At 34.1% G+C, this 14,071-nt stretch overlaps 1 protein-coding gene across 1 annotated transcript in view; it reads left to right on the forward strand.

The window, feature by feature from the left end:
• Positions 1 to 14,071, forward strand: part of LOC132747987 (suppressor of tumorigenicity 7 protein homolog) — a gene marked incomplete at its 5' end in the record, with an annotated part of 39,998 nt that overhangs the window by 18,470 nt on the left and 7,457 nt on the right. The window contains 6 exon segments of the mRNA XM_060737521.1: positions 4,648 to 4,802; positions 7,205 to 7,302; positions 11,496 to 11,610; positions 12,202 to 12,274; positions 12,784 to 12,892; positions 13,801 to 13,951. Coding sequence (XP_060593504.1) covers positions 4,648 to 4,802; positions 7,205 to 7,302; positions 11,496 to 11,610; positions 12,202 to 12,274; positions 12,784 to 12,892; positions 13,801 to 13,951 — 701 coding nt within the window.

The following is a 14,071-nucleotide window of genomic DNA, read 5'->3' on the forward strand; positions in this document are numbered from 1 at the left end:
ACGAAAAAAATATTCTGAAATACAGCAATAAAAAGAGGTAAAGGTTTTACATTTACTGTACATCTTGGCTGTAATTTAGAACCAATTTTAAACATATATGTAAGTGTAAAGGCATAAAATGTGATTGATGTACATTGATTGGTCAATGGAGATATTGTTTTTTTTTATTGTACTGTATGTCTGTCCTTCTGCAAACAGCTTTAATATTGGCCATAACATCCTTGAATTTTAAGCTACGTGTTTAACTTTCACAAGTTATAGTTATACCCCCACAAACGAAGTTTAGGGGGGGTATATAGGAGTCTGTTGGTCGGTCGGTCGGTCGGTCCACATCATGGTTTCAGGACGATAACTAGAGTTTGGAATGAGGTATTGTTATCAAACTTGGTATATAGCAACCTTATGTGGAAACTCCGGTTGGTATTGCATTTGAACCCCCTGGGGTCAAGGTCAACGTTACTAAAAATAGAAAAATGGTTTCCGGACAATAACTAGAGTTAGGAATGAGATATTGTTATCAAACTTGGGGTATAGCAAGCTGATATGAAGACCTGGGTTGGTATTGCATTTGGGCCCACTGGGGTCAAGGTCAAGGTCACCGTTACTAAAAATAGAAAAATGGTTTCCGGACAATAACTAGAGTTAGGAATGAGATATTGTTATCAAACTTGGTGTATAGAAAGCTTATATGAAGACCTGGGTTGGTATTGCATTTGGACCCCCTTGGGTCAAGATCACCGTTACTAAAAATAGAAAAATGGTTTCCGGACAATAACTAGAGTTAGGATTGAGATATTGTTATCAAACTTGAGGTATAGCAAGCTGATATGAAGACCTGGGTTGGTATTGCATTTGGGCCCATTGGGGTCAAGGTCAAGGTCACCATTACTAAAAATAGAAAAATGGTTTCCGGACAATAACTAGAGTTCGGAATGAGGTATTGTAATCAAACTTGGTATATAGCAACCTTATGTGGAAACTCCGGTTGGTATTGCATTTGGACCCCCTGGGGTCAAGGTCAAGGTCACCATTACTAAAAATAAAAAAATGTTGTCCGGACAATAACTAGAGTTAGGAATGAGATATTGTTATCAAACTTGGGGTAAAGCAAGCTGATATGAAGACCTGGGTAGGTATTGCATTTGGGCCCACTGGGGTCAAGGTCAAGGTCACCGTTACTAAAAATAGAAAAATGGTTTTCGGACAAAAACTAGAGTTAGGAATGAGATATTGTTATCAAACTTGGTGTATAGCAAGCTTATATGAAGACCTGGGTTGGTATTGCATTTGGACCCCCTGGGGTCAAGGTCAAGGTCACCGTTACTAAAAATAGAAAAATGGTTTCCGGACAATAACTAGAGTTAGGAATGAGATATTGTCATCAAACTTGGTGTATAGCAAGCTTATATGAAGACCTGGGTTGGTACTGCATTTGGACCCCGTGGGGTCAAGGTCACCGTTACTAAGAATAGAAAAATGGTTTTCAGACAGTACCTTGAGTTAGGAATGAGATATTGTAATCAAACTTGGTGTATAGCAAGCTGATATGACAGGGCTTTTTTTCACAGATTGGGGAAGCAGCCCAGCCCTTAATTTTGGGGAAAAATTACACGGTATATTTGCAAAAGGGGAAGAAAAAACTTGATGTAAATTCAATTTTTGGGGAAAACTGCATGATTTTAAAGAAATTTTCTTTGGGGAAGCAGCCCTATACCGGCCCCTGTTATAGAAGGTAAAAAGGCCCTGTATGAAGACCTGGGTTGGTATTGCATTTGGACCCCCTAGGGTCAAGGTCACCTTAACAGTGTTACTAAAAATAGAACAATGGTTTCCGGACAATAACTAGAGTTAGGAATGAGATATTGTAATCAAACTTTGTGAAAAGCAAGCTTATTTGGAGACCCCAGTTGGGATTACAATTAATTGAACTATTTCTTTGTACACAGTTGATAGTTTCTTCAGACTACTTATTTTTCAAAAAGTCAAAGTTGCTGGTGGGGGTATTAATCACCTTCAGTGATAAGTCTAGTTTTGTGAAGTATCAAACTTAAAATACTATTATAACTCTTAACTTTATGAGTAAGTATGTAAATATGCCACTTTGACAGCAAATGAAGTGGGCTTATGAACATATAATTATGGGCACATTAATTTTTATGCCACCACAGCATCTGTGATGTGGTGGCTCAAAGCAATTTACTTATGTGTGGGTTTTCAGCTCGAAAACAGCAAGGACTTTGTGACGTTTGTCTTAGATATTTGGCATGAAACATTATCTTGTGGACCTTTACAAAGATTGTTCAAATGATAACCCCGGGGTTAAAATTGGTCCTACTTGGGGGATCATAGGTCTCCCTTTTTTGTATGTAGGAAACACTATAAAAATCTTTGATTCAACAAATGCAAGAGGTTAGATATTTAGCAAGAAAAATTATCTTGTTGACAAGTACCAAGTTTTCGAAATATAGCCTTGAAGTTAATATTATGCCGTCCCAAGATTCATTATTTTTCCTGATATATATATAGTATAAACTTAATTTTAGCTTGCATTCAAGTTGTTAATACAATATCAAAGTATAAAATGTAGCTTGTTTTAATTTTATAAAATGTGACTTCATATATAAATGTTTGTTGCATGTGGTGAGGGGGCTGATTATGATTATGACTATTGGGCCCCAGGCCATCATGGCCCTCTTGTTTTGAAAGGCCATTCAAAGTCTTCTCCTCTGATTTTGATTATTGAGAGGTGGCGTATTCATATATACAAACAAATGATAAACTTCTTTTGTTCCTGCTAGCTATACAATGCATTTTCTATATGTATTCTTGTTTTTAATTATTTTATTGTATGGCACTATTTCAAGTGAAGTTAGATACTTAACTGTCTAACATTGGCTGGGATTTTTTGATTATGTAAACCCTAGTGACTGGACAGAACAGTTGTAACTGATTTCTATCTGACATTGTATTTCTGCCATTTTATACGTTTCCATTGTATGTCTGCCATTTTATACATTTCCATTGTATTTCTGCCATTGATACATTTCCATTGTATTTCTGCCATTTTATACATTTCCATTGTATTTCTGCCATTTAATACAGTTCCTTTGTATTTCTGCCATTTTTAGCTCGACTTTTCTATGAAAAGGGGAGCTATCCTACTCGCCCCGGCGTCGGCGTCGGCGTTAGCGTCGGCGTTGGCGTCACACCTTGGTTAAGTTTTTCGTACCACCCCACTTTATTTCAGAAGTATTACAAGTATGGCTTTGAAACTTACCATACTTGTTCACCATCATAACCTCCATCTACAGACAAGAGTACATAACTCTGTCAAGGTTTTTGACAGAATTATGGCCCTTTTTTGACTTAGAAAGTGTATTGAGCTTGGTTAAGTTTTTTGTACCACCTCACTTTATTTCAAAACCATTGGAGGTATTGCTTTGAAACTGACCATACTTGTTTACCATCACGACCTTCATCAACAGACAAGAGGACATAACTCTGTCAAGGTTTTTGACAGAATTATGCCCCTTTTTGACTTAGAAAATACATTGAATATGGGTAAAATCCACTTATTGCCTTAACCCTTTGAGATATTGCTTTGAAACTTTTAATGCTATTTCACATCATTACCCCCATCTGTACGCAAGAGAAGGTAACTCTGTCAGGGATTTGTTTTAAAAATTAAGGCCTTTTATCGACTTAGAATCTTGGTTAAGTTTTTTGTACCAGTCAACTTTTTGACTGAACTGGTTGAGATATTAAATTGAAAGTTGGAATACTTGTTTACCATCATGGTCCCAAACATGGGCAGGAGAAGGTAATTCTGTTAAGGATTTTATTTGAATTATGGCCCTTTTTGACTTAGAAACTCAGTTAAAATTTTCATTCTTGTCCACTTGTTGACCTAACCATTTGAGATATTACTTTGGAAGTTGGAGTTCTTATGTGCCATCATGAGACCTATCTGTAAGCAAGAGAAGATAACTCTGTGAAAATGTTTCTTGATTTGTACTTAGAAATTCCTAGTTAAAGTCTTGTGTGCCCTTAACTGTCAAAGTTTTGTTTTATAGGCAAGCACTAAAAAAGTCGAGCGCGCTGTCCTTCTGACAGCTCTTGTATACATTTCCATTGTATTTCTGCCATTTTATACATTTCCATTGTATTTCTGCCATTTTATACATTTCCTTTGTATTTCTGCCATTTTATACATTTCCATTGTATTTCTGCTATTTTATACATTTCTATTGTATTTCTGCTATTTATACATTTCCATTGTATTTCTGCTATTTTATACATTTCAATTGTATCTCTGCTATTTATACATTTCCATTGTATTTCTGCCATTTTATACATTTCCATTGTATTTCTGCTATTTATACATTTCCATTGTATTTCTGCCATTTTATACATTTCCATTGTATTTCTGCCATTTTATACATTTCCATTGTATTTCTGCAATTTATACATTTCCATTGTATTTCTGCCATTTTATACATTTCCATTGTATTTCTGCCATTTTATACATTTTCATTGTATTTCTGCCATTTTATACATTTCCATTGTATCTCTGCTATTTAAACATTTCCATTGTATTTCTGCCATTTTATACATTTCCATTATATTTCTGCTATTTATACATTTCAGATGTTCAACAGCCCTGATATTACTAGCTGAAGAAGATGCTTCCACTATAGTTGATGCTGAGAAATTATTTAAACAAGCTTACAAATATGCTGAGGTCCAGTATAAAAAATCTCAACAAACACAGCACCAAGGTTCAACACAAGAGGCTATTCATAGTATGTATTGTGTTGTATGTATTGTGTTGTATGTAGGCTATTGAAGTACACAAACATTAAAAGTTTGTGAATTTTTAGAAGATTTTACAAACAACTTAGTAATCTTAGGATTGGTGGCTGTGTGGATTCAAACCCTGTCAGTAGCAAGCTGTTGTTTCCATTAGCAAGTAACTTTACACTCATTGCTTAGTATTGGTTGGTTACAGGAACAGATTCGAGAGTATTTTAATAAGCTTAAAACTTCCTACACAATCCTACACAATCAAACTCAACTAAATTAGTATAAACTAATGATGTCGGTAAATTATTAATATTTTATCACAGATGATATTCCTGTAGTTTTAAGCTGGTTGAAATTTGATAAATACAAATAGAAGTCCATTATATTATTTGAACATCAGTCCATTAATGTGTTATGTAGCTATATAATATTGGAGGCTAATATAATGAAACATGGAATACAAGAAGAGATGATAAAATGTTTGTATGAGGACACTCGAGTTGTCAGGCTATTGACACTGTTTTAATGTAGATTGTATGAATAATAGAACTGTGTTTGTACTTAAACTGTTGGGTTTCAATCATTTGCATTGAATTATTTATTTTATTGTTTAACTTTAGTGTCATCAGTTTTCTGGAAATAATTGTTTGAAAGTTTTTTAAAGCATTAAATTTTGCTCTGTATAGATATTTTGACTTTTGCCTTTGACTTTAGAGATTAGAAAAAGTGGAGTGTGGTCGCCGCTAAAATTTGAATTTTTTTATTAAACAATAATAGTGTTTTCTAGGAGTACTTTTTACTACAATATTCTCCCTTTGATGTGTTTGACTTTACCTTGATGTGTTTGACTTTACCTTGATGTGTTTGACTTTAGAACATTTTACAATTTTGCCGTGTTGGGCTTTCTTTAGGGATTCTGTATTTATCTATTTTAGAGGTCAGAAAATGTCGAGCATGGCCCCAGCTAGACCTAGGAAAATTGATAATTTATTCAAACATTTTTAGCTCACCTGTCACAAAGCTTTTGTGGTCACTTTTCGTCCAGCGTCCATCCGTCCAGCGTCCATAAACTTTTACTTTAAACAACATCTCCTCATAAACCACTAAGCCAATTTCATCCAAACTTCACAGGAATGGTCCTTTGGTGGTCACCTTTAAAAATTGTTCAAAGAATTTAATTCCATCAGAACTCTGGTATGTATAGCATACGGAAAGAAAAACTTTTAAATATCTTCTTTTAAAAAACCCAAAGAGGTAGAGCTTAGGTATTTGGCATGAAACATCTTCGGGTGAGTGTCTATCAAGTTTAAGAAATAAAAGCACTGGGGTCAAAATTGGCCTGCCCCTGTGGGTCATTACTTTTCCTTATATGTATATAGTAAAAACTAAAAAAAAAATCTTCTTTTAAAAAACCAAAGAGGTAGAGCTAAGATATTTGGCATGAAACATTGTCTGATGAATGTCTACCAAGTTTGATAAAATAAAAGCCCTGGGATCAAAATTGGCTCTGCCCCAGGGGGTCATTGATTTTCCTTATATGTATATTATTAAAACTTAAAAAATATTCTTTGAAAAAACCGAAAGAGCTAGAGCTTAAATATTTGGCATGAAACATCTTCTAGTGAGTGTTTAAAAGTTTGTTCAAATTAAAGTCCTGAGGTCAAAATTAGCCCCCACCCGGGGGATCATTGATTTTCCTATATATATGTAAATAGTAAAAAAAAATCTTCTTTTAAAAAAACCAAAGAGTTAGAGCTTAGATATTAAGGATGAAATATCTTCTGGTGAGTGTCTGGGTTAAAATTAGCCCCGCCCAAAGGGCCTATATACTGTTGAGCAATTTCAGGGCCATCATGGCCCTCTTGTTTAGTGTTACTATTCAAAGAAAAGCAGGGCAATCTAACTCATTTGGGAGATTACTCTTTCATTAAAGTTTTGCGTGCAACATCTTTTACAACTTCATATCATATTGTTCATATCATTAATTTACCACTTAAGATATAAATTGCTTTCAACTTCACACATGCCTTTGAGATCATTATAGGAGATCACTATCCAAGGTCATGGTGAATTATAGCCCATTGTTAAATTCCTAATAAAATTTTTGCATGCAACATCAGTCTCCAAAACTACTGAAAGAAATGTTTTTGTAAATTATAATTGGAGGTTGTTACACAAAGCCTATGACTCTTTCATACATGTTGATTGAATAATGGCCAATTGTGAACTAATTAGAAAACTTCTGATGATCAAGTTTTGCATTCAACATCATTCTTTAAAACTACTGAACATATTCACTTGAAACTGCAAGTTTTCAAATGGCAAAATTTCCATAATAATTCGGAATACAGGTAAAAGGGTTTACAGTGTATTATATTTACTACTATTGTACGTATTGTAGGAAGAGATACAAATGTGATGGTATATGTTAAAAGAAGACTAGCCATGTGTGCGAGGAAGTTAGGTCGTGTACGCGAGGCTGTCAAACTCATGAGAGAGGTAATTCACCATTTCTAGAATATTTTTGTCGTGACTCAAGTTGTTCAAATACGCAAAAATCATCAGTATTGTAAGTGTTGGTAATTGTTCTAGATACAAAACTCTAATGTGAAATTTAACTGCATTATATGCCGCAGTAACAAATTTGGCTGTAAGTGAACCATGCCCTTACCTTTATTATTCAAGCTCTTGTTTCAGTTTTAAAGCACTGAAAAATAGTGGTGAGTGCCATCTCAAACTAGCCAGCTTTTTGCATAGAAAATACTTCTGTGATGAAAAATGCTTTACTTTATATAACACAGAAAAGTTTCATAATATATTACTATAATATTTGGAACTCATTTACAATTTACTTACATAAATTAATCAAATATTATTAATTATGCATATATTCTTGATAATATTCCAATGAAAATGCCTGCCCTTTGGGCTTAAACAACACTTGCTGAGGGACAGATATTTTGTTCTTACATATCAGACAGGATTATCTACTGTTTACACTGTTGCTACAAAAATCTGTCTTACACCCCCTATTTAAGACAAGTCATGTGTTTTAAATGACGTCATTCCCACACGCATTTTATGAATGAATTGGGTTCTTAGAATGATGTCATTTTGCCGTTCTGAATGAAGTTTTAAGTTTCATACGTTATTATAAGTAACAAGTGCAAAAAAAAAATAATAGTTTTTGAAATTTCTTCCCGAAATATGAATAATGTTATATGCAAGAAAAAGATTCAAGCACTGCCTGTCCTTACAGATGGGAATGTCTAGTTCTCGGGTAACTGTTAAGCGGTAACTTGGCAGAGCTTTGTTTTATCGCCGTAAACAATTAACCTCGAGCTAGATTTTCCGGTCTGCACCTGCAGCTGGTGTAAGATTCTAATATTATTTCTTGCAGATAATTTCTTGCATATTCTACAAATATTTTAATGGTTAACCTTAATAAATTATTTTTTTCATGGAATTGATGTTATTTGATCTTTTACCTTTTTCTTATAGTGGCATATGAATTTTCAACTTCATTCATATTTGCCAAATGATGTCATACTTTAAAGCAAGGAGTTTATTTATAAAATTTGCCCGTCATTGTTTATCACACGGCTTATGTGGCACTCCCCATGCCAGATTAAATTCCCAGCATGTGTAAAAACTAACCAAATTAATCCCAGTCTGATATACAGGAATGTGCTATATTGTCTATAAATTTACATTATATATACTGTATGCATCACAAAAATTTTGTGAATGTGGACTTTTTGTGTGCGAAAATTTTTCGCGAAAATATGATTTCTTGACTTTAATACTGTTTTTGTGATATCATTAATTAAGTAGGTACTATTCAGTTGTTTAATACCTTTGTCATTTATACAATTGTTTGAAATATACATTGTAAGTTTGATAAAGGACCTGATCACACATTTCTTTGTCATATTTTGAAACATTATATTGTTATGTGAATAACTTATGTATTATTAACACATATATTGTTTCATTAGAACAGTAGTAACCCAACTTAAACAAACATGCAATGAGAAAATTTATTCATGTAAGATGCTGTATGAAAATGTGTTTTCAAATGATAGAAGAAAGTTTGCCTTAATGAAATAACTTTTGTGCAATCAAATATTTGCAAATAAATTCAATTCGCAAAAATTGCAAATGCATGCATTTCCATGTAGCAAAATTAACCACTGATACAGTATTAATTTTTCGTATGTACAAAGTTATATTACATTCATTGATATTAATGAAACATCATGTCTTTTATTATTTGATATTTAGAAAGAGAATTACATCTTACATAGTTTTGTCATCTAAAGATGGATGCTTTTTCAAGAACTTTTACAGATACAAAGAATAGAAAAGAAAAAAATCTCATAAATTATACCCCACATTGTCTTTGTAAAGTGGAGAGTTTCTGAGATAAACCTCCTCATTTCCTAAAATGGATAACTTTTCTAGTGCTATTAAGCTGATTTAAGCCTCGAGTAATCTCCGCCAAATAAATCTGTATAATGCTAAGTAAAAACTGTGTCTTGTGACGTAGGTTCTGCTATATTATTGCCTCTCTGCTCAGACTTTAGACAATTTAATAAGGCTTTCTATTGTATAATTGATTAAGTTTCCTCTTATAGACACGTGACTCTCCGGGTTGATCACGATAATAGTCACGTTCTCCAACATTTAGTACGTACTCTCAATAATGAGACTCTTAAGATGTGAGGGGTTTTTTAAATAGATTTTCTTAATGTATAGAAATTTTGATGGAAAAAGTGCATTATAAATTTTGGATTAGTATTTTTTTGTGTGGGTTTCCCAATTTAGACCAATTTTTTTAAAAAAATACTTTTTTGAGATTAATGCCCTGTCTGCTGTATTTGTCAATTTTGTTAGGATCCTTTAAATTTGGGGAAAGCACCCCTGCTTAAGGGAAGGGGCCCTGGTTTTCCCCCTGTTTTTAAATTTGATTAAAAAAATTGCACCAGGCCTTTTCAATCCAGATCAACCAAAAAAGCTGTCAAGAGGCATTTTTGAAAGAACTAAATGATAAAATCTTAAAAATTTTAAATTTGTCGGGAAAATATTAGATTTTTTTGCTGATGAAATTTTTTGTTAATGTTTATATTGCTTTTTTTTGTCTCGTTCTGTTGTATTTAAAATCTCCCAAAATATAGGAATATTTACGGGGAGTTTTTTTTACGTTTATTTCACGGAACTTAGCAACAATTTTCATATTTATGCTCAGCTAATTATCAATGTTTTTTGGGAATCTTTTTGTTAAAATTGACCCGCTCGAAAAAACCAAATAGTCGTGCGACCAGCATGGATGGCCCCACCCTGCCATCGCACAGTTGACGGGATCATGTTTAGCTTACCACTCATTACAAGTAGAGAAATGTTTACGAACACATGGATCCTGTCGATTGGTCGCAGGGGGTTTGGGACCCAGGGGGTTGCAACCCTATTTTGGGGTTTTTGTGTGACCGGGGGTAAATTTTAAATTTCTGCTTTATTAAATAATTTTTATTAGTTTTCTATATAAAAGGGAAAAAACATGTTTGTTAGCTCTTTTTTTAAAATAAAAAAAAATAAAAAATGTTTCTTTAATTATCCCACATGATTATGTTTTTGTATTATTGCAAAATATGATAGTTGAGAAATGTAGAAACTAAACAAACTGAAGAAGACAGCATTACAATGTCGCCCTTTAAAAAAGAGGGGACATATCGATTTGCAGCCTGATGTTGGCTCGTCTGTTAGTTGATCCATCCCACATTGTGCAATAACTTGAGAAGACATGAGCCCATTACCATTAAACTTCTTAAGTGTATTGGTCTTGGGGAAAAAGTTATCCCAATTAATTTTGGGGTCACATTGACCATGTATGTCCGAACAGATTCCCAACAATAATTCAACAACCCATGGGCCCTTGTCCCTCAAACCTCACATGTGCATTGGTTTTAGGCAATAGATGACCTCTCTTCATTTTGGGTCACATTGACATTGTATGTCAAAACAGTTACCAACCAGTTAGAGGACAAACAATGGGCCCTTAACCTTCAAACTTCATAGGTGTATAGGTTCTGGCCAGTAGATGGTTCCTGTCCTTTGGGTCAAAGGTCAAGGTCACATTGATCTTGTCTTTCAAAATTGTTTTTGATCAATAACTTGACCACCAATGGGACCATGGCACTCAAACTTCCCAAGTGCATTGGTTATGGGTAGTAGAGGATTCCTATTAATTTTGGGGTAGAGGGCTCATAGGTCAGGGTCACTTTGACCTTATTTGCCAAAAGAGTTTCCATGCAACTGCAGGGTCAAATTTACATCAGATTTATATGCAGATAGTTTTATGATGTAGAGATTTTTATAGAAATATTTAAAACAATCTTTTTCTTCAGAATGTAGGGCCTGAGGCTTTGATATTTTGCATGAAACAAGACCTAGTACTAGCAGACCTGTACCAGATTTGAATGAATTCTGGTCCTTGGGGGGTCAAATTGGCCCCATCCTGTGGACAGTTTTGTTAACATGTATTGTAGTGAAAAACTTAAAATTTTTCTCAAGAATGGCTTATAACTTTGATATTGTACATTCATCAGTGGAGCATTACCCCTTGCTCAGCCCTAGAGGTCTTCTCTGCTGAATGGAAAAAAATGATCACTGCTATGTTTTGTTTGTATTTACAGATAATGAAGGAGTTTCCCATGCTCAGTATGTTTAATATACATGAAAATCTTATAGAGGCCTTATTAGAACTACAAGCTTATGCTGATGTTCAAGTTGTACTTGCTAAATATGATGGTAAGTCATGAGTAATTACTAATGTTTTGTTTTTAGCTTGATTATTCAGAGAATGAGAGCTATTGTATTTTTTGTCAGTGTTGGTGTCAGCATCACACTTTGGTGAAGTTCTTGTGTGCAATTTTGTATGTTCAAAATTACTGTAGGGATTGGGTTGAAATTTTTCGAACATTGTACATTGTCCAGTATCAGGCACTGAAAATAGCTAAAGATGCTGTCCAATGAACAGCTCTTGTTAGCTTTACCAGATTGTTTAAAAACCTTCATTAATGACTATTTATCAGTGACTGTAAGCCTTAAGTTATTGAGGAAACAAGCTTATAGAGTACAGGTGATTCTTCTCAGATGCCAAAAATGATGCTCTATGGGGCTTCTTAGGTCTTCACTGTTCCATTGTTGGTGTGATTTTAAACAACTGTAGATGGCTGACGGCATATTGTAATATGTTACATTCCATTGTACTGTAAAACTCTTGGGTGTTTTTTTTGCCATATGGTTTTGGCATTTTAAGAATGCTTCCCTTTTTATTTTAGGTCTGCTACATTTGTTACATCATTGAATATTGTGCTAATCTTTGGTATTGTTTTTCAGATATCAGTTTACCTAAATCAGCGGCTATATGTTACACAGCGGCTCTACTCAAAGCACGGGCAGTAGCAGACAAGTATGTATCACTGTGTGTTTCTAATATAACTTTTTTTACTGTAATGTTCAACAATTTGAAATCCTATGGCAATACTTGGCTCTAGCAGCAAGATTATACGACCTTGGTCATCAGTATAGAGCCAGACTGGCCACCATCACAGGTCAGCCTTAATATTGCTTCTGCTCAGTTTAAGGATTTTGATCTGAAAATTTATAAAAAAAATTGTATTGCTTTAAAACAAGACAGACCTTTGAAATGAATAAAAAAGGTATAACAAAAAAAGTCTACACATGATTTAAATTTTTGGGAAATATGGGTTTACAGAAATACTGGAAATATTAAACTTTTTAAGGAAATTTTAAAAAGAAAAGTAAATCTGATTTGTCTGAAGTTTTTTACAAATCTACTTTCTTAAAGTAAAGGGTTTTTTCATAATTTCACAAATATTTATGAGTAATTGTAAAAAACAAAATTGAATCTGTTTTTGGATGTGTAGGTTATAAATTTTCATTTACTGTTACTTTCAGATTTTCCCCTGATATAGCTAGTAAAAGAGGTTTAAGTACAGCAGAAATGTCAGCTGTAGAAGCAATACACAGAGCCGTAGAGTTCAATCCTCATGTAACCTAAGGTAAGGCTAGATAATAACAAGATTTTAATTTACCTCAGTGTGTAAAGTTTTCTCATGTAAAGGATGTTATGGATGTAATAAAGCAGAATCTCCGATTAATGTTATTAAGGGAAATAATATGAAGAGCTGGAAGCCAGTGAGGGTAAATTTAAGTTCTTTCCAACCTTTGGTAAATGAAATTATATTAAGAGCTGTAGATTTCAGTCAGGAGTTTGGAAAGTAAGGGAGATAATAGCCAGAGGTATAGATTTCAGTCCTTACGTACCTTAGGTAGGAGAGATAATACAGAGCTGTTAAGTTCAGTCTCAGGTAAGGCTAATAAATAAAGCTAATGATTAATCTAGGTTAATGTGTTATGATTAATTTCTGATTGAAAATCTTAAAGACTACCTAGGTGCAGTGTTGGTGTTGGTAGTTTTCACTCCGGATCACGGCTGTAAGTCACATTGAATTTTATAGAGTTCAGCCACCGTATCATTCCTAGACAGGCTGTCCAGCACTTACCAGTACTAAAAGCCTTCATTTCTGCAAGGAACTGATAACTTCTGTACATCCATAGATAACTTCTGTACATCCATAAGCAGAGGTACAGTGCGAATGATGGTAGATAAGAATTCATGTTCAATCACAATGAACGTGACCTGCGCCATCTGGGAATCGAACTGGGGTCGCCTGATTCACATACCAACCCTCTTCCTGTTGAGCTGACTGACTGGATGACTCTACCTAGGTGCTTGCTTGTGTCTTTATTAATAAATTACTAATGGGCATCTAAGTCTATATACTTCATAATACCATGATGTGTGACGAAAGACTCAAAATGAATAAACACTCGATGTTTTATTTATAGTTTTCAATTGATGATAGTTTGTTTTTTTAAGTTGTATTATGTAATGTTATATTTTGGTTTCAGTACCTTTTGGAAATGAAAAGTCTTGTATTACCACCAGAACATATCTTAAAGCGGGGAGACAGCGAGGCCCTGGCATATGCATTTTTTCACTTACAACACTGGAAGCGGGTGGAGGGCGCTCTAAATCTACTACATTGTACATGGGAAGGAAGTAAGGAAATATGAGAGCTATTTATTTTAAGCATTGATTGTCTGAAAGTTGAAAGTTGACATCCATACCTTTTGTCAAGGAATGTTATGTTGTTGCTCATTGAAACACTAGTCTCTCTGG

The sequence above is a fragment of the Ruditapes philippinarum genome, unplaced genomic scaffold, assembly GCF_026571515.1.
Source record: "Ruditapes philippinarum isolate M1 unplaced genomic scaffold, ASM2657151v2 ctg241_1_1_1_1, whole genome shotgun sequence".
Classification (NCBI taxonomy): Eukaryota; Metazoa; Mollusca; class Bivalvia; order Venerida; family Veneridae; genus Ruditapes; species Ruditapes philippinarum.